Source organism: Schistocerca cancellata, chromosome 2 (assembly GCF_023864275.1).
Source record: "Schistocerca cancellata isolate TAMUIC-IGC-003103 chromosome 2, iqSchCanc2.1, whole genome shotgun sequence".
In the NCBI taxonomy this organism is placed as follows: Eukaryota; Metazoa; Arthropoda; class Insecta; order Orthoptera; family Acrididae; genus Schistocerca; species Schistocerca cancellata.
Window position 1 is genome coordinate 482,906,936 of NC_064627.1, and position 20,960 is coordinate 482,927,895.

General features: G+C 46.0%; 1 protein-coding gene across 1 annotated transcript in view; it reads right to left on the reverse strand.

Annotated features, from left to right (window-relative positions):
- The window catches only part of LOC126162009 (nephrin), a 189,326-nt gene that overhangs the window by 76,459 nt on the left and 91,907 nt on the right, over window positions 1-20,960 (reverse strand). Inside the window, exon 2 of the mRNA XM_049918231.1 lies at window positions 8,264-8,443. Coding sequence (XP_049774188.1) covers window positions 8,264-8,402 — 139 coding nt within the window. The 5' untranslated portion in view covers window positions 8,403-8,443. The remainder of the gene's footprint in view (window positions 1-8,263; window positions 8,444-20,960) is intronic.

The following is a 20,960-nucleotide window of genomic DNA, read 5'->3' on the forward strand; positions in this document are numbered from 1 at the left end:
CCGACATACCGAACAGGGGACTATTCGACGCGCGACTGCGGCCGTGGCTCGAGGCGAACGTTACTCAACTTTTCCAATTAGAGAAAGTGTTCAAACGAAGTACCACCTACTTCAATACACGTAGTGATCCTGTTTTCAAATGACCGTACTCAGGACAGAAGCATATCTGCGGGAATGTCAGCACAGGCGTTTCTGATGCGGTCGACCATGTCTTCACGGCCTGTTGGCACTTGCTGGTACATCTTATCTTTTAAATATTCCCACAGAAAGAAATCCGGCGACCTAGCGGGCCAATTAACAAGTCCACCTCTGCCGATCCACCAACCAAGTGTAATCACGGTTTAATACGCCACGTGCTTCAATTGCGTAATGCGCTGGGCAACCGTCATCCTGAAACTCGTACGTTGTCGAACTTCCAGGGCAGCATACCTGCGAGTGTGTGTGTGTGTGTGTGTGTGTGTGTGTGTGTGTGTGTGTGTGTGTGTGCGTGTGTGTGTGTGGGTACGCTTTTTTTTTTGCATTTCATTATCAAATTCAAAACAAACTCATTAAGGACCAAACAACAAGCTCATTTATTTCAGAATGCAACACAAGTGGGTGCGGGAGGTGGTTTATGCTCTGCGTAACTGTTTAATGACTAAACAACAGGGCATTAGTTTCTTCATCAGAGTACGACTGTGATGAAATTGGAATTCATTTCTTTTTAATTCAATGTCTAAAATGAATAGGAGAAATACATTGAAGAATCGGATCCATTAGGTACATCTATTTGGGAAATATCATGAAAGAGTGAGAAATACAGTTGAATTCCGTCATCATTCATTTATCAGCGAACTGATTCATATGATACGCGTCAGCCAGCTGCAGTTGTGCCAAGCTGGGAAAGTTGGGGCCTGTTCGATTTACTGGCGTGGCCGCAAAAAATCCGGACATGTCTGCTACTGGAAGGAGGCGGATCTCCTGTCGAATCCGGAGCCGCCGCTGCTGCTGCACTCAGCGAAGGCGTCGAATTGGGTCACAACAGCCCAAAGGGAAGGCAATCGCGCGTACTCGTCTCCCCTTTTTCCGGCTGCGGAGTAGGAAGGTGGGGACGCGCAATCGCAGACACAGCTGCCCGTGCTGTGCTGTGCTGTGTATCGAACACAGTTACTGGCTCTCTGCCACTGGGCTGTGTCAGAGTGTGCCACGGTTAGCCGCTGTCCGACACTGTATGCTTCGTTTAATTTAGGGCAGATGTTGGTAGAATCCGCGTGACGCAGTCTGCGCCTAGCACTCGTGCGTGGAAGGCAGACTGGATAGCGAAGGAAGTGGGAAGGAGGATAAGGCTCTGATATCCCTTCGACGAAACTGGCATTAGATTCGGAGCGTTGCTGGGGTAGGAAAATGACGGGGAAGGAAACTGACCACGTATTTTTCATTGGACCCATCCGGACATTCATTTTAATCGCTTTAGGAACACCACGGGAAACTTAAATCTCTCGAGAGACTTAGTTCATGTTTATATGCAACATCACCGATAAGTAGACATACTAGATGCCTCTCACTTCTCCCACGAGCAGTAAGATATCCTTTCCCTTCTTCTTGTTAGTGTTCTGCATGCATTCCTTTCCTCACCGATTCTGTGGAGAACTTCCTCTTTCCTTACTTTATCAGTCCACTTAATTTTCAACGTTCTTCTGGAGCTCCACTTCTCAAATGCTTCGAATCACTTTTGTTTCTACTTTCCCACAGTCCAGAAATACAACGCTATAATTAGTCTGCTGCCACGGTCGTATATAAAGCACAGGGATTGACACATACAGTGGCATACAGTCATTTTTCAGTACGTGAATGTGGAGGCATTTTCAAATTAAATGATGTCAAGTGACATATAGAGCTCTGCGATGTGTGCCTGTTACTGTACAATAATAACAAATTATAATAAATGCCAATGGTTGCACCGTTCAGAAAGAAGGTATGCAGGCCATGAGGGCGACAGGTAGATGCTCACAAGGTTAATGTAACCGATTTGCACTCGATACGCTCCACTGTGTTTCCAAGCTCGCAGTATTTCGGAATTTTGAGTCCGGGAACCGTTATTCTACACTCCTGGAAATGGAAAAAGGAACACATTGACACCGGTGTGTCAGACCCACCATACTTGCTCCGGACACTGCGAGAGGGCTGTACTAGCAATGATCACACGCACGGCACAGCGGACACACCAGGAACCGCGGTGTTGGCCGTCGAATGGCGCTAGCTGCGCAGCATTTGTGCACCGCCGCCGTCAGTGTCAGCCAGTTTGCCGTGGCAAACGGAGCTCCATCGCAGTCTTTAACACTGGTAGCATGCCGCGACAGCGTGGACGTGAACCGTATGTGCAGTTGACGGACTTTGAGCGAGGGCGTATAGTGAGCATGCGGGAGGCCGGGTGGACGTACCGCCGAATTGCTCAACACGTGGGGCGTGAGGTCTCCACAGTACATCGATGTTGTCGCCAGTGGTCGGCGGAAGGTGCACGTGCCCGTCGACCTGGGACCGGACCGCAGCGACGCACGGATGCACGCCAAGACTGTAGGATCCTACGCAGTGCCGTAGGGGACCGCACCGCCACTTCCCAGCAAATTAGGGACACTGTTGCTCCTGGAGTATCGGCGAGGACCATTCGCAACCGTCCCCATGAAGCTGGGCTACGGTCCCGCACACCGTTAGGCCGTCTTCCGCTCACGCCCCAACATCGTGCAGCCCGCCTCCAGTGGTGTCGCGACAGGCGTGAATGGAGGGACGAATGGAGACGTGTCGTCTTCAGCGATGAGAGTCGCTTCTGCCTTGGTGCCAGTGATGGTCGTATGCGTGTTTGGCGCCGTGCAGGTGAGCGCCACAATCAGGACTGCATACGACCGAGGCACACAGGGCCAACACCCGGCATCATGGTGTGGGGAGCGATCTCCTACACTGGCCGTACACCACTGGTGATCGTCGAGGGGACACTGAATAGTGCACGGTACATCCAAACCGTCATCGAACCCATCGTTCTACCATTCCTAGACCGGCAAGGGAACTTGCTGTTCCAACAGGACAATGCACGTCCGCATGTATCCCGTGCCACCCAACGTGCTCTAGAAGGTGTAAGTCAACTACCCTGGCCAGCAAGATCTCCGGATCTGTCCCCCATTGAGCATGTTTGGGACTGGATGAAGCGTCGTCTCACGCGGTCTGCACGTCCAGCACGAGCGCTGGTCCAACTGAGGCGCCAGGTGGAAATGGCATGGCAAGCCGTTCCACAGGACTACATCCAGCATCTCTACGATCGTCTCCATGGGAGAATAGCAGCCTGCATTGCTGCGAAAGGTGGATATACACTGTACTAGTGCCGACATTGTGCATGCTCTGTTGCCTGTGTCTATGTGCCTGTGGTTCTGTCAGTGTGATCATGTGATGTATCTGACCCCAGGAATGTGTCAATAAAGTTTCCCCTTCCTGGGACAATGAATTCACGGTGTTCTTATTTCAATTTCCAGGAGTGTATATATTGAAATATTTAAGACAAGGTATCAGCTACTTCAGTTAATTACGCAGCGATAAAAGCACAAGAAGAGGTAACGCGGGTAAAACACTTTTCTTGGTTTTCAAAGTATACTCTTTGCATTCGTAGATACAGCTGTAGTAAGTAGCCAATATTCATTCGGTTTCGTAATGGCGGTAATATAATGTTGTTATCATTCGAGAAGAGGGAATTGTCAGACTGAAACCAAGTTCCCTTTAAACGTAAAAGTTTATGATAATACCCGTCCTCATACGACACAGCAGTTTTATTTAATCGTTTGCAGCACTCGTGCGCGTAACGTGAAAACAGAGATTTTGAAATTTCGCCGGCGTCCCTCAGCAGGCGAGTTGTGTGCTTGTAGTTCGGCGCACTAATCGAAAGCTGGCAAAGGCAGGCAAACAACTTCCCCAACAAGACGTTGATTGATTGCCCAAAACTTCCTGAAACTGTCAGCTTAACACATTAAAAGTTGCCGGAACACGGATCGTTATTTGAAGGGGTATCTCAGCGGCAATTTCCTGTAAATCAAAATTGGTCTAATTGACATCTAGTTCGTGAAGTAGCCAGTACGTGTTATTAGTATGAAGTTTTATACGCTTTATGACCGGCAACGTGTACAGTACTTGTAGTGCGGATACTTCCGTTCCACGCCAAATCCGGGAAGAAAAACCATAAAAAAATAAAAGAGGTCCGGGAAGTGACGCTACAAAGCCTGCAGCAGCCACTGATATACCCCGACGGAAGGAAATGCTATTTAAAAATAGCGCCGTAGCAGAACACGTATTTATTTCGTTTTTGTTATTTCATTCTCTCGCCCGTCAGTGCGAGTGTGGGCTAGCAGAAGTACCTCTCTACTGCTGCTACTCAGTCGAGTCTGTTTATAAAACATACGAACATAGTTTCTAAAAAAGTAAAAGAGTTTGTAGAAAGGAGAGTTGTTTGGACAAGATGTGCCACGAAAGAGTTGCACAGGACACCAAACCCATGGTTTGGAAAGCGAAGGAGGGAACTAAGGATGAAGGCGAAGAGGAGCCCTGACATGATGAGGGAGAGGAGAATCCTGTTATAGTTGGAAAGGGGGATAGAGCTCTGACTTCATAGCCAGGTAGGGGGAGGCGGAAAACGTCACGTTGGGATAAGATGTGGAGTGTGTATAGTGTTGAGGTTGCGGGTCTGTGTTGGTACAACCGTGGCGGAGTATAAGTGTTAATAATCAAGGGTGTAACCATACAGAGCCTGGTGTCGAGGGAAGGGAAGTCAGTAACTACACGTTCCTAGTGGAGTATGGTAGACGGAAACGGATTGCGAGGAGGAATGCATGGCGTAATTTTGGTAGAGTGAAAGATTCATGTGACATGGGCAAACAGGAAATTTGGGACCAAACTGCTGAGGTCATCGGTCCCTAAGCCTACACACTACTTAATCTAACTTTAACTTACGCTATGGACAAGACACACACCCGTGCCCGAGGGAGGACTCGAACCGCCGACGGGGGAAGCCGCAAAGACCGTGACAAGGCGCCCCAGATCGCGCGGCTACCCCTCGCGGCCATGGGCAAATAGATTTGGGTGGATTAAGGCTTTGTAGACAGTGGGTGTGATGAAGTTCCCCTGTTCGGCTTTTATTGAATGCTCAGGGCCGTGTCGTCTTTACTGAACATGAGATGTATAAACGCGTCTCAGCCAGTAGTAGAGCGGCATAGACCGTCGGCAGTGTACGGGATCAATAACTGGATCCTTCCTGTCTTCCTTTAATTACCAACATTGCCCTTACTCTTTTTTAAATATATTTTATTGTTTTCACGGCTTCAGCTCCTTGTATTGATATGTAACGGAAGACAGATTCTTAGAAATTACTCGTGGCAATAAATAAAATCGTGAATAATTTGAAGTCAAAAAATAGCGGGTATAAATGCAAACATAGTGGAATACATTCTAATGAAAGTAAGCATGTATACCTATTTCATTGTAATTTTTTATACTTTTTATCTTTTCCACATTTGAACATTTTCCAGCTTCTGCTCTGACGTATACAGAAAGCACGCATCTAGTGCAAGTAACAGAGGAAATGTGCATCACTTGGTTTACCTACACAATTCCCCGGTTTTTATTCTCTGATGCAGACGCAAACCGTTGTCCACTGAATCGCCTGCGATCAACAGCGACAAAGGAACAACACTGCGTATGTTGTGCGAGACGTGGCGCAGTGGTTAGCACAGTGAACTAGCATTCGGGAGGAAGAGGGTTAAAATCCGCTTCCAGCCTTTCTGATTTAGGTTTTCCGTGATTTCCCTAAGACGATACAGGAAAATGCTGGAATGGTTCCATTGAAACAGCATGGCCTATCTCCTTCTCCATACTTGAAACAATCCGAGCTTGTGTTCCGTCTCTAATGACCTCAATATCGACGACATTTTAAACCGTAATCTTCCATCCTCTCCTCGAGCGAGTCATCGACCCTACCCTGTCTCAGTGTTAAGTTAGAAATAATTCTCATAAACCGCTCTTACCTAAGTTTTTGGGAATTTTTCGTCGGCTGTAAGGCAAATTATGGTACTGAACTGGAAATGCCTTTGTAGATATACCCAAAGGGGTTTCCTACTAACCTACTACCAGCTATACAAAATAACTTGGGAATTCCACTCTACTTTTACAGATGGAGAATGAAAAGTTTAAAAAATTTCTGGTATAATATGATAAAGCATGTCTTGGACGCTTTATTCGCTACGTGACACGTACGGCATGTAGTTATGAACGACATAAATACTGAAGCTTCCTGGCACATTAAAACTGTGTGCCGGACCGAGACTCGAACTCGGGATCTTTGCCTTTCGCTGGCAAGTGCTCTACCATCTTTTTTGTTCGATATTGTTCGTGGACATCCTATGAAACCCAATCAAGTTCATCAATGATCCATTCACTCACTTTTTCATTGCAGACGGCATTTAACCCTCTGACCGAACACGCTGAGCTACCGTGCCAGCATCTGAGCTACCCAAGCACGACTCACGACCCGTCCTCACAGCTTTAACTCCTCCAGTACATCGTCTCTACCTTCCAAACTTCACAGAAGCTCTCCTGCATACCTTGCTGAACTAACATTCCTGGAAGACCCGTCCTCACAGATTTAATTCCTCCAATACCTCGTCTCCTATCTTCCAAACTTCACAGAAGCTCTCCTGCATACCTTGCAGAACTAACATTCCTGGAAGAAAGGATACTGAGAAGACATGGCTTAGCCACAGCCTGGGGATGAAATTTTCACTCTGCCGTTGCGTGTGCGCCGATATGAAAACTCCTGACTCGAACTCGGGACCTTTGCCTAGGCACATAGTTTTAATCTGCCAAGAAGTTTCGTATTAGCGCACACTCCGATGAAGAGTGAAAATTTCGTTCTGGAAACATCCCCAGGCTGTGGCTAAGCCATGTCTCTGCAATATCCTTTTTTCCAGGAGTGCTAGTTCTGCAAGGTATGCAGGAGAGCTTCTGTGAAGCTTGGAAGGTAGGAGACGAGGTACTGGCGAAATAAAGCTTGGAGGACGGGTCGTGAGTCATACTTGGGTAGCTCAGACGGTACAGCACTTGCCCGCGAAAGGCTTTTCGCGAACTATTTACAGAGTATTTTCACCAACCCGCCTCAAAGCTGGAATCTCAACGAACTGTGCCAGCCAAGACTGGACGATCCCACGTTCCCCTTTAATGATCAATGATAGAATGCATTTTGTTCTGATGGCGCGCCAAAGTGGAGCATGGCGCGGAAAGTATTCCTATTTTATTTCATTTCCCTTTTCTCCTCCTCTTCTAAGTTTTTTTTCCTTACACATGTAAAAAAAAAAAGGACGTTGCGGAAATATAGCTACCTTTTATGTTTTACGTTTTCAAAGGATATTGTTATTTTACGAAGAATGTCGTCTTTTATTTTCATACAAACAAAAAAAAAGTCGGTAGAGCACTTGCCCGCGAAAGGCAAAGGTCCCGAGTTCGAGTCTCGGTCCGGCACACAGTTTTAATCTGCCAGGAAGTTTCATATCAGCACACTCTCCGCTGCAGAGTGGAGATTTCATTCTGGTTTCTTTCCCCAATGTAGATTCTGAAGACAGTCAAAGTTTTCCCAGCAGCAGTAATACTGCAATCGTGTTATGTGATTATGAATGTTGTTGGAGTGGTCTTTAGTCCAAGATTGGTTTGCTACAGCTCTCCACGCTAATCTATCCAGTGCAAGTCCCTTCTTCTCTGGATAACTACTCTACCTGTATTCATTTGAACCTGCTTACTGCAGTTAAGCTTTGGTCCGTCTGTACAATTTCATTTTCAACAAGAAAACTGTAAGAATGAGTGTCTCTACGAAGAAAAAGGTATTTTATTAGCGCATCAGCAACTGTAACTTTGCTGGACTTGGCTGCATTTCACGTGGAGCAAATGACTGGACGATAGGCAACACACATTGCATACGACCGTCGCAGGGCTCCTACTCCGTGCCGCCTTTCATACGTACAATCAGTCTCAAACGAAGCGTGGCGTCACCGGGAAGCGTTAGTGAACATTTTGAGTGTAACGGAAATTGATCCCCACGATGTGATCTATCGCCCCTAGACGTTTGCCACAGAGACTTTGAAAGCCCTATACATTCACGACACACAAGTAACTTTTCCCCGCGACATATGAAATGCAGGCCTTTCACGGTTGAAGCCGCCGCTAGTTGTAATTAGTGTGAGAGTGAAGGGGAGAGGGTACTCACAGATGACGGTGAGGCGGGCGTTGGCGCGGATGGCCTTGTGGAGGCGCGCCGGCCCCACCTGGCACTGGAACTCGGCGTCGTCGTCCAGCGTGGCGTTGCTGATGCGCAGGTTGAAGACGCCGGCGCGCGCGTCGCCCATCACCGAGTAGCGCGGGAAGCCCGGGATCACCGACGAGAAGCCTGCAACAGCGCCACCAACACACTCTCACTCTCCGCTACCAGTTTCTGTCATCACGGTTGTTGTCAAGTGCGCTACAATTCTACGTCTTACACATCTATAAATACAGTGAAACTTCCTAATTCGGTCTAATTGGACTGAGTCCCAATGCGAATTACTACAAGTCACAATAATAGAAATTTTTTCTAAACTAGTCATCCTATAATGAAATTAGGAGTATGAACTGTCCTTCTTTGTAGCCTGTATATTGTCGGGAAATGGACTTCCAAAACAAAGTTGTAAAGGGTTTCATGGCCACTTGTTGACAAATTGCATGTTGGCTCCTGTCTCGGGATCTTCGACCGACGTTTGTTTGAAGATTTTTCTGATTTGGCTGCCATTGTCAATGCTTCACCCTCCACCACCAGCAATGGAGAGCGAAGCTTTGACAATGTCAGCCACTCGTGCTGGTGGAACGTCACGAAAACCTTCAAATAAACATCGGCCGAAGGACTGAGCAAGCTTTATATTTTCTGTGTGTCGGTGACCAACATTGATAAAAAATTCGCCCACGGGTGAAGCCAATCAGAAGGGAAGGAATGCACCGAACATTTTACAAAGAATGGGCTTAGAGAAAATGATGCCCGACACTATCAGGCCGGGGTTCCATTTCGTGATAAAAATTATCGTGAATTCCGAATTAGACAACTTCGAATGACTGAGGATTTATAAAATCTATTTCTCCAAGGGGTTAAGGCAAAACTAAATATCCTGGAAGTGTCCCAGCGTTGCTGTCTCCCTCTTTGTGTTGTGAAAGTATTTTCACAGAAACGACTGTAACTGTGATAACAAACCAAATAAATCTAATTATTACTTTGGAATGAGTCGCCGGACAATACGTGACCTGTACACCAAAATAACCAGAAAATATCCCTGGACATCCTCCGAAATTCACTCGCTACAGTTCAGGTTGACCCTGTAGATGCAGAATGCGGAAATTAATATACCACAAGTTATAATGTTCACGATTCCGCCATAGTAGAACAATTACAGAGTACTCCTGGATTCCCGGTTTAGCGGAGAGCTATTGCAGGAACAACCAATTATGTCACCCACCACAATCGCAGTGAGGTTCCAGCTCTTCCTATTGAAAGTATTCAGGCTAAGTTTAAAGTCATTATCGTCTACTGATATTGCGACTTTTCAGAATACATGGCAGCTTCTTTTGCGTAAAACGTAATTTAATTCACAACAGTTTCAAGTCCTATGCCATTCTCAAGTGATCACCAACGACCTAATGCTACAGGAGTCTTGCTCAGTGTGTTCGAGCACTTAATGAACTCGGAACAATATTCTTTTGTTTATCATTTAAGAATGAATACCGTCCTCCAGGGTGCTTACTGTCCTCCAGTGTGGCTTAATATGTCATATGTGAGAAAAATCTATGTTCAGCTAAATGCAGCGTTGAGGGCACTGACACGCTGCATCGGATCTAATGCTTTTCACTGGTTACCACATCTAAGCTACAATGCACCACCAGATATTCGAAGACAGAATGCCCTTCTCAAGGTATATGAAAAATTGCTGAAAATTCCGCACCTTCCAATTCACTCTGATGTCGCTGCACGAGCCGATTGAAATCCAGGCAGTCACCCATCGTATAGGCAGAATCGCTGCAAGCAGTGTATTTCAACACGATCAGAAACGTGCAACATCATTGCCCACCAGTAATATAAGACGCTCATAAGAGCTGGTACAAGGCCAGTCGGCATGGGATTACCGCGGCGAGCTTGGAAGACAATTAACAATTTTCGTACAATCCATGGCAATTGTGCAGAAAGTTTTCACCGATGGGGATAGCTTCACGTTCTCAATGCCACTGTGACAATGCACATAAGACCATCAAACACCTTGTAAGAAGCTGTAGGAGACGGCTTATCGTGAAAATCTAGAAGATTTCTTTGAACTGAGAGAGACAACCCTTGAAGGATTACAGTCCTATATATTTTTACAGTTCGTGTATGTTAGTCGCACTTTAATTTATATTGTAATATGTTAAATAAATAATTTGATAATGTCATAAGTACCTGACATTTCAGTTTTGCACGAGATGATCTTTAAAATGTCTGAATGTCTGTGTAAGCGTATTGTGTATCAGTTTTGTGATTTTAGACGTACTGCTGTATGATACAGTTTCGGGCATTTTACGTTAAATTGTTTACACGTGGTTAGGTGTAATGCACTATCGGAATGCATTGGCTCTAACTATTTCTGTAGCTTCCATGTTTAACATGCTAAACATTGTAATGCACTCTACATCTGTTTTTATTGTATTGTTACTGAACTGCCACCTGATGGCAGCTTCAGTGAATCAAACGTCGGTGCTAACACTACTGGTCAATCTGCCTGTTGCTTTCAGCTGGATAGTTTCTCCCAATATTGTCAACAGGCAACATGGCTCCTTACGTTGCCTCATGTCATTATGATATGGTACATACCGTATATAGAAACTACAATTTCTGAGGTACGTGTATTCTAAAAATCTCTCAGTACATAACTTGTTACCGGTAATTGTGGATCACTTTTTTAGTGGATTTTAACTTACACTTTCGAACTGTAAATGTGATTGTGACAAAGCGTCTCGCTTTAATAGTCGATACAGAGACTGCTTTCTGTTACGTAGTATGTACCCTTCCAACTAATATGGAACCATTAATTTAGTCTGCTCTTTACGTTATGAATACTGGCCTTTAGCCTTCTCTATACTTTTAACATTGGAAGATGACTATTTAGCATTGTGTTCTTCCTTGTGATCCTGGTAAATAAAGTTTTCCAAAAGAAGACCGCAACATTAAATCTGAGAATGGCCTATGGCCTGAAACCGCTTGTGATACGAAATATATTTTTTTGCACACGGTGCCGTTATTTATTCCAACTACTAATAACCTTAAACGTTTCAAGAGCTTATAGAGGGGACTTAGAAGATCAAGTTTTACGTAGGAACCCATGTCCGGAAACGTCACCCAACGATGATAGAAAGCGTCAAAGTTATAGGCGCCGGCGCCTATAAATGTATATACGTACAAGATAATTCCGTGTTTCTAGGATGATGGAGAAGGATAAATGTATCAGTTTGAGGTAAGAGTCCCTCTACCGGAAACGATTGAGTCGAAAGTCATAAGCGAAAACCGTTCTGATACCTTTGACACTGGAATACACCTATCGACACTACTGTCGCTAAGACTGTAGGGCAGGCAACTTTCAGAGATGGTAGTATGGATCAAAACAAGAAGAAATGTCGAGTAAACATGTGCTCTAAAACGCATATCTTAACAGCTATGAGCACTTGCCCAACAGAGATGTGTTTCACGGTAGCGAAGATGAATACGTAATCATAGCTCCTCAAGTACGCATTTACTGTACATTTTTTCCTTTCTTCGTCGATACTTCCACTTCTGAAAGTTGCCTACTCTACAATCTTAGCGACAGTTGTACCGGTAGGTGTATTCCTGACTTTCGACTCCTTCGCTCCTGGTACGGGGAACCTTACCTCAAATTGATATGTTTATTCTTCTCTGTCATCCTAGAAAGTTTGTAACATCATCACGAACTCACCCTGTATATACGAGGGTGAGTCAAATGAAAACCTTAAATTTGTAATAACAAATCGGAATTTCGCGCCGTTAACCTCTAAGTTGGTAAGCGTGCTACAAACAGCGTGCAGAATGGCCTGTAGGTGGTTGCATAGTGCAGATGCACACATACCGACGCAGTATCGGTATAAAGATGGCCGCCCCACTTGCAACTTGCACCAGGGAAGAACAGCGTTCTGTTATTCGATTTCTTCGTAGTGAAGGTGTGAAACCTATTGAAATTCATCGACGAATGAAGGTTCAGTACGGTGATGTATGTTTGTCACAGCAGCAAGTCTACGAAAGGAGTAGGAAGTTCGCAAATGGTGTGACTTCAGTGGAAGATGCTCCTCGTCCAGGTCAGGCACAACGAGTTGTGACTCCACAGAACATTGCAGCAGTTGAAGCCATAGTGAAGGAAAACCGCCGAGTGACACTGAATGACATTGCAGCATGTTTACTGATTAGTCATGGGTCAGCACACTACATTGTGCATGATGTGCTCCAGTTTCACAAAGTGTCTGCAAGATGGGTGCCACGGCAGCTGAATCCTGAAATGAGAAAACGACGTGTTGATGCTTGTGAAGAACTTCTTCGGCGGTTTGAACGAGAAGGTGATGGCTTCCTTGCAAGAATCGTTACTGGGGACGAAAACTGGGTTCAATTCCACCAACCGGAAACGAAGAAAGCGAGCAAGGAATTGCGCCATTCCTCATCACCAAAACCAAAGAAGTTTCGAACAGAACCATCAACAGGGAAGGTTGTGCTGACTCTATGTTGGGACAAAAAAGGCGTCATGTTGGAGCATTACATGCCTAAAGGAACCACTGTCACCAGTGCATCATACACAGATCTCCTAAAAAATCATCTGCAGCATACAATCAAATCAAAGCGACGTGGATTGCTGTGAGCAGGTGTCCTTTTGCATTATGTCTATGCAAGGCCCCACACTGCCCGTACAACAGTTCCAACAATTAGAGACCTGCATTTTGAGTGTCTTTCTCCTCCACCATACTCAAATGGTTCAAACGGCTCTGAGCACTATGGGACTTAACTTCTTTGGTCATCAGTCCCCTAGAACTTAGAAATACTTAAACCTAACTAACCTAAGGACATCACACACATCCATGCCCGAGGCACGATTCGAACCTGCGACCCTAGCGGTCCCTCAGTTCCACACTGTAGCGCCTAGAACCGCAGGGCCACTTCGGCCGGCCACCATACTCACCAGACCTTGCCCCGAGTGATTTCCATATGTTTGGACCACTCAAAGACGCAATGGGAGGAAAGAAGTTCCGTTCTGATGAAGAGGTACTCCACGCAGTGCATGAGTGGTTGCGCGGACTATCAAAAGAATTTTTTTCTAAAGGAATTTATGCACTCTGTAAGCGCTGGAGGAGTTGTATTGAGCGTGGGGGAGATTATGTTGAAAAGTGATACAGCTTTGTACCACGTTTGCACACTACATAGTATTTTAAAAAATATTTAAGATTCTCATTTGACTCACCCTCGTACATACACTTACATGCGCCGGCGCCTATAACTATGAAGCTATGCAACGTCGCTGGATGACGTTTCTGTACATGGCTTCCTACGTAAAACGATCTACTAAGTCCCCTGTACAATCTCTAGAAGTGCGACCAACTGACCAACTTAGAGGTATATATATATATATATATATATATATATATATATATATATAGAGAGAGAGAGAGAGAGAGAGAGAGAGAGAGAGAGAGAGTAGCGCCTAGCCATGCACACACAGTTTTCAGTTAGCGACAAGTATCAGGGCTCAGCTGTTGTGAGCGGCGGGCCGGCAGCAGGGAGTGCTGGCGGAGTGCGGACAGGTGGCGTTAACATTTAATTGTAGCGTTAGCCGGGCCGCCAGTCCCCAGACGGGTGTTTGCTCGCCCTCCCACAACAAGCGCCCCGACCACCGCTGATAGATTAGCGACTCCGCCATTAACGATATTTGCCGCATTACTGCCGCCGCAGTAATCGCCGCACCGCCGACAGCCATTATTAAAATACTCTGAATGGGGATCGAACTGCCGCGCGGCCGCACGCCGAGCCCGATTCCAACAGTATTCACTGCGTCCGCCGGTCCGTGCCGAGCTCTCTAATGGTACGCCTGTCACTCTGATGACACAGAAGCGCGTTATCATCCGGACAGCTGTTAAACCGCTCTCCACTGTACTGCAATCGCTATTCTCACTGACATGTCGGAAGAACAGTCTACACAGGAAAGTGCGGTACACCCAAATGGGTTGAGGAACGCCAGAGGTAAGAATGACTTCGCAAGCCACGTTACGATGCGTGACGGAGGGTACTTTGTGTACAATTTTCACTCAACCCCGACCCCCCCCCTCCCCTCCTCCCACTCTCTCCCTCTCACACGTACACACGCCCTTTCTCCCTCTTCCAGTCGCGAATGGTGCGTGGGGAAAACGAATGTTGTTTACGAATTTTTATTTTGTTTCCAGCAGTATTTTCAAACATATAACAGATAAATTGATACTGTGTAGTCATTTCAAACCTGTTCTGCTACGGTAAAGTTACGGAATTTGGACCTCGTGTGATCGACGCAGGGCGAGCAGATTCCTCACTTTTCGGGTTTCCTGAACGGAACAACTGGTGCCATCGCGACACGGCCAGGAGGTAATTGCGGTCATTCTCGTTGGTCTTATGCTGGTTTCTGGGCAGGTGATGAAGTCCGACTTAACTAAGACGATGTCCCACGCACGGCTAACCATTTCTCCTGAAGTCTCTGTCGGTATCTCTTAGACCAAACCTTCATCTCCCACAAAAACAAATCCACAGGACGTCAGCAATATCTCTAAAACAACATTAACCGCACGGCAATTCGAGTACCGTTTCTGAACATCACTAGCATCGAAACTTTCATCAGCCACTAACGGGGAAACTGTGTACCTGAGCCATACGTGCCATATAAAAAAGTGCTTCTTTTCATCTCGTCTGAACACACTAAAACTCTGTACACCTAGCTGGTTTTATCCTGACCCAGAATACCACAGTAAACAATGTGCGCTATCCTGCCGAAAGTGGAGACATTTAGAACCATGGCTGTAGAACAATTATAATTTGTGTATGTGTGTAACGTTTTTTCCACGATCCGATCAGTCGCGAAATTAAAACACAGTGGCCGGCCTGAGTGGCCGAGCGGTTCTAGGCGCTACAGTCTGGAACCGCTCGACCGCTACGGTCGCAGGTTCGAATCCTGCCTCGGGCATGGATGTGTGTGATGTCCTTAGGTTAGGTTTAAGTAGTTCTAAGCTTTAGGGGACTGATGACACTGATGACCTCAGAAGTTAAGTCCCATAGTGCTCAGAGCCATTTGAAACATTTGAAAACACAGTGGAAATCCGATTAAGCGCAGCGTCTCGAGTACGCCCGTCGATCACGTTACGTCGCACAGTGAGCACATATAGTTACTTCGAATATCAGTCTCCCGGAAAGTGTGAAGTGCGTGATGTCATCTGATTTCTTCCCGCTGACGGGTTCCGCCTGATTTCCATACAGCCCACGTAACGTAACTGACATGTGTGACAGAAAAGTGCGGTAATGGTGCAGGAACTTTGAAGCACGACGTACAGGCGTTCATGACGCAGCCGATCAGGGAAGGAAGCGATTGTCAACCGACGATCTTGTTCAGCGAGTGGACCAGGCAGTTCAAGAAAATCGTCTGCGAAGGGCAATTCACAACAAGCGAAGAGGAATATTGGAAACAGGCATTGTCCTCTTACATGTCAATATTCGACCGCACACTTCAGCTGCAACAAAGGTACTCCTGCAGCGTTTCCGATGAGAAGTGTTTGATCACCCAGCATGCAGCCCGGATTTGGCTCCCTTTGATTTTCACCTCATTTTTCGCATGAACCACTGGCTATGACACCATTTTGGCACAGACAACGACCTGCAGACCAGCGTAGAGAAGTGGCAGAAAGTACATGCGACTGCCTTGTATGACGAGGGTACTGGAGAGTCGGTACAACGCTGCGAAAACTGTCTAAGTCGGAGCTGTAGCTATGCAGAGAAGTAGCCTGAAGGTGTAGACAACTGTTGCAATAAAATATTTTTGATTCTCCCTCGTAATTTAAGCAGCAACAGCAATAAGTATGATTTAAGAAAGTTTACATAGATCAGACAGATTTAGTGCAATATGTGACTGCTGTTAATTTCTTTGGAAACTGCTTTGGTTGTTCAGTAGATGAAAAGTGTTTCACAGTAGCGAAGATGGCTCTTACAGATTTCCTTATTTTCCTGCTAGGCATCGCTGAACACTAGTTACTGGTTTCGGTGCAGTAGTGTATACTGGGTGTTTCAAAAGTTACATTCCATAGGACAAATAAGATGAATCAGATCTCGACCGACAAATATTCAAAGTACGTAACAGTACAAGAAAAAACGTCTAGTAAACATGGGCTCTAAAATGTATACCGTAAGAGCTATGCGCAGTTCTTCATTTTCGTTACTGTGAAACAAATCTGTTTTACTGCAAGCCCTTTGCTTTCACATTTTGAAATGCATACCTTACGAGCAACGAGTACTTGTTCATCTTCGCTACTGTGAAACACTTCTCATCTACTGAACAACCAAAGCAGTTTCGAAAGAATTTAACAGCAGTCACACATTGCATGTGAGAAAATGAGAAAATGTGTTACCTTTAAAACGCCTAACGCAAATATACGACGTATTCTTCGCACAGAAATATACACCACATCACAAAAGCATTAACAAGTACAGAACGAGGCCTCATCAGGGAAGCGATGGAATATGTAAGAGCCATCTGAAAACGAGTTGCAGTAAATCCGAAGCCGGTAATGGTTAAATTTCAACAATCTTTTTTAAACCTTCTTTCTGACTGGTTGCCGTTTAATCCTCTAGTACTATGGGTCCATGTCTGTCACACTGCTACGATTCTTCTGTCTCGGGATGGAAAATGGACCCTTCTATTTACCTATCTGTTGGATGGCAAGCTACTCGCGCCTATTTTTGCCTTGTACCGTGTTTTATTTCTTATTTTTGGGTCCTGAGAGGTCTCACAGGCGTACGACAAAGTTTGCGTGCGCTGTTTTTGTTGAATCTTCTATGCCATGTCTTTTACGTGAGTTATACGTGGATGTTCAAGAAGGAATCAGTGAATCCTCAGATGAAGACTTAGGCCACAGCGATAATGCCCCCGATTTCGAGATATTTAGTGATCACGACACAAATTCGGAGCAAGAAACTGAAAGTGATAAAGATTTTAAGCTGACGACGATATAGAAACTTACTTCTTCGGTAAGAACAAAGGTTTTCGATGGCGAAACCAGCAGCTGCAAACTAACGTACGAACAAGGCAACACGACATCATTTTGCAGCTGCTTGGACTGCGACAGATGATGAGAAGTTTCCGAGAAAACTTTGCTGTTTTGGAGCTATGGACTCTATTGTTTATCCAAGAATGAACTGTCTGAAAAAAGAAAAACACATGTCTTTTGCCCCCTTCATTTGAAGTGGAAATCAAGATGTTCGTGTCAACAGTGTGGTGTTTCATTTTGTTTGGAGTGTTCTAAGAAGGTCTACAGGGTGTCCGAAGAGTCTTTCCCTGATTACATAAATTGATAACTAAGGCTAGAAGTAAGATACAAATATGAATCTTGTGTCGAATTGTTTACAACTATCTAAGTTTTTTTCTGTTTTAGGTTCGCAGTACGTAAGTAGTGGATGAGGTGCAGTGCCCAAGAAGCCATGTTAACCAATCAGGAGAAGGCACAGTGTGTCCTGTGGTACCATGAGACACGATCACCAACCACAGTGCAGAGACACTTACAGACAACATTTGGAAGGAATCCACCTGATGTCAAGAGCATTAAAGCCTGGTATGAGAGGTTCAAGAACACAGGATCGGTTGCTGACCTTCCGAGGTCTGGTCGACCAAGAACCTCAGCAGACAGGGTGGAAGCTGTAAGGCAGTCTTTTCTGCGAAGTCCGAAGAAATCGGTGTGCAGGGCCTCACGTGAATTACAGATGCCAAAAAGCTCTCTCTATGACATTTTACACAAACGTTTATTGTTTCGTGCATACAAAGTGCAAATCGTTCAGGCCTTGTTGCCCAATGACAGTACACGTCGATATGACTTTGCGGTCGAAATGCTATCACCTATTGAGGACGATGATGGTTATCTCAAACGAATTGTCTTTTCCGACGAAGCGACCTTTTTTGTCAGTGAAGTAGTGAATCGCCATAATGTGCGCATTTGGGGTTCACAACCCCCTGGCGAGATCATGGAGTGCACCAGAGGCAGTCCAAAGGTAATGTTTGGTGCGCGCTATTGCACGATCGAATTATCGGGCTATTCATCTTCGCTGAGGCTACCATCACATCTGCAGTGTATCTGGACCTGTTGCAAGTGTATGCTGTTCCTCATCTGCTTCAGTATCACCCCGATGTCTTGTTTCAGCAAGACGGTGCACCGCCTCATTGGGGTTTGGACGTCCGTGCCTATCTCGATATGACCGTTCCTGGGCGATGCATTGGTCGTGATGGGCCAACGGTTTTGCCTCCACGCTCTCCTGATACAACCCCATTAGACTTCTTTTTATGGGGTTATGTCAAGGACGAGGTCTACCGAACACGTGTACCAGATCTTGAAACCCTGCGGCAACGGATAAACACAGTCGTTGAATCGATCCCTCCAGTGATGTTGGCTAATGTGAGGACGGAAATTGAATATCGCCTAGATGTGCTACGTGCTACCAAGGGTGCTCGTGTGGAAGTTTACTGATGTGTGAAAAAAAACTTTGATAGTTTGTAAACAATCAGACACCAGTTTTATATTTGTATCTTACTTCTAGCCTGAGTTATCAATTTATGTAATCAGAGCCGGCCGAAGTGGCCGTGCGGTTAAAGGCGCTGCAGTCTGGAACCGCAAGACCGCTACGGTCGCAGGTTCGAATCCTGCCTCGGGCATGGATGTTTGTGATGTCCTTAGGTTAGTTAGGTTTAACTAGTTCTAAGTTCTAGGGGACTAATGACCTCAGCCGTTGAGTCCCATAGTGCTCAGAGCCATTTTTTTATGTAATCAGGGAAAGACTTTTCGGACACCCTGTATTACGTGCGCTGCTAGCGTCAGCCTTCGAAGTTGGTGGAAGCGCACAGAACGAGGGAACCACACAAGACGTATGAGAAGCGTTTTTTTTTTTTATCACAGAACGAGAGAATCTTATCAGGGCCGTGTGGGTCCGGCAAGAAACCGCGTGGTCCGCGCTGGGAGCGGAAGGGGCGAGTGTACAGGCTACCTGCTCTGGCTGGCCGTCCAGGCAGCGCTGTAATGGAGCCGGACCTCCCCCCCCCTTCCTCTCCCCCTCCGTATAATGCAGTTGGCTCCGTCCATAATACATAGGCGCGCCGGCCTGCGGACGCCATTTACTAAATTAAAGCAATTAGGGGGACCGCAGCGGAGCCGGCGACGGCGGCGGCGGCGCGGTCGCCGATGCGCGCCGCGGAGGCGCCTCCAGCATCCGTAAGCACTCTTAAATGGCCCGTGCTTAATGCTCGCCCCCGTAAGCACTAAAGTAGTCTCTGGGTTCAGATACATTTCACCACTGGATCGCGTTCGGGAACCCGTTAACATCCGTCAGTTTTTTCTCTTCTTTATTGGAATTCCGATCCTCCGAGAAGCAAGCTGCCTACAGCCAATAACGTAGTCATCACTAATAGTGCACGAACAACACAGTACTTATCTCGCGGTTAAAATATTGAAGTAGTTTCTAAAGACACGGCTTGACGATGATGACGTGTTGCAATGCCAGAGGGGGCGAAGCTAGTGAGGACAGTTAAATAGTGAGAGTGGGCGTGAATGTAAGGTACTGGTGAGCGCGTTACCAGACGCAGAGTTAAGATGACTGTCTGGGTTGGATACTTTAAACGGCCCTCTGTCGATTTCCGTCACTACCCACGATTAACTGAACACGTGCTTCATAATTAATCTGTAACAACCATTCCGTTGTCAAGCCACTAAACCCTAACCTTCTAGCCGGCCGAGGTGGCCGAGCGGTTCCAGGCGCTACAGTCTGGAACCGCGCGACTGCTACGGTCGCAGGTTCGAATCCTGCCTCGGGCATGGATGTGTGTGATGTCCTTAAGTTAGTTACGTTTAAGTAGTTCTAAGTTCTAGGGGACTGATGACCTCAGAAGTTAAGTCCCATAGTGCTCAGAGCCTAACCTTCTATCCCTCAACAAAACGTTCTACCTCCATTCCAAGTAAGTACTAAAATTAAATGTGGTCTCATTGACGATTTTCGATTTCTGATAATACCGTTTTACTTTCATTGACTTACTTTTGTGATATTTACAGGATTATTCATAAATATCTGTATGGTTTCAGAAAATGGCTGCGTGAAAACTTCCAAGACATACAGAAGTAGATACATATCAGTGGACACAGCAGCTCTTCAACTTTTTAATTAACACGTTATAGGTGTTCAATGTGAACTCCGCTTGTGAAACGTCAATATCCGAGTGCAGTTACTTGAAGTGGCTGACATGAAAGCCTGAAAGGCAGCTCACTTTGGCTACCTGTTCGCTAATGTGATGCGACAATACGGGGAGCTGATGGTTTGGTTCAAAATGGCTCTGAGCACTATGGGACTTAACTTCTAAGGTCATCAGTCCCCTAGAACCTAGAACTACTTAAACCTAACTAACCTAAGGACACAACACACATCCATGCCCGAGGCAGGATTCGAACCTGCGACCGTAGTGGTCGCGCGGTTCCAGACTGTAGCGCCTAGATCCGATCTCCCAACCCGGCCGGCCAGATGGTTTGTCTACGCGTTCTGACACGCCTGCCCCCTAGTGCAACTGCACCATGGCGGGTATTACGAATGTAAACTTGGAGAGATG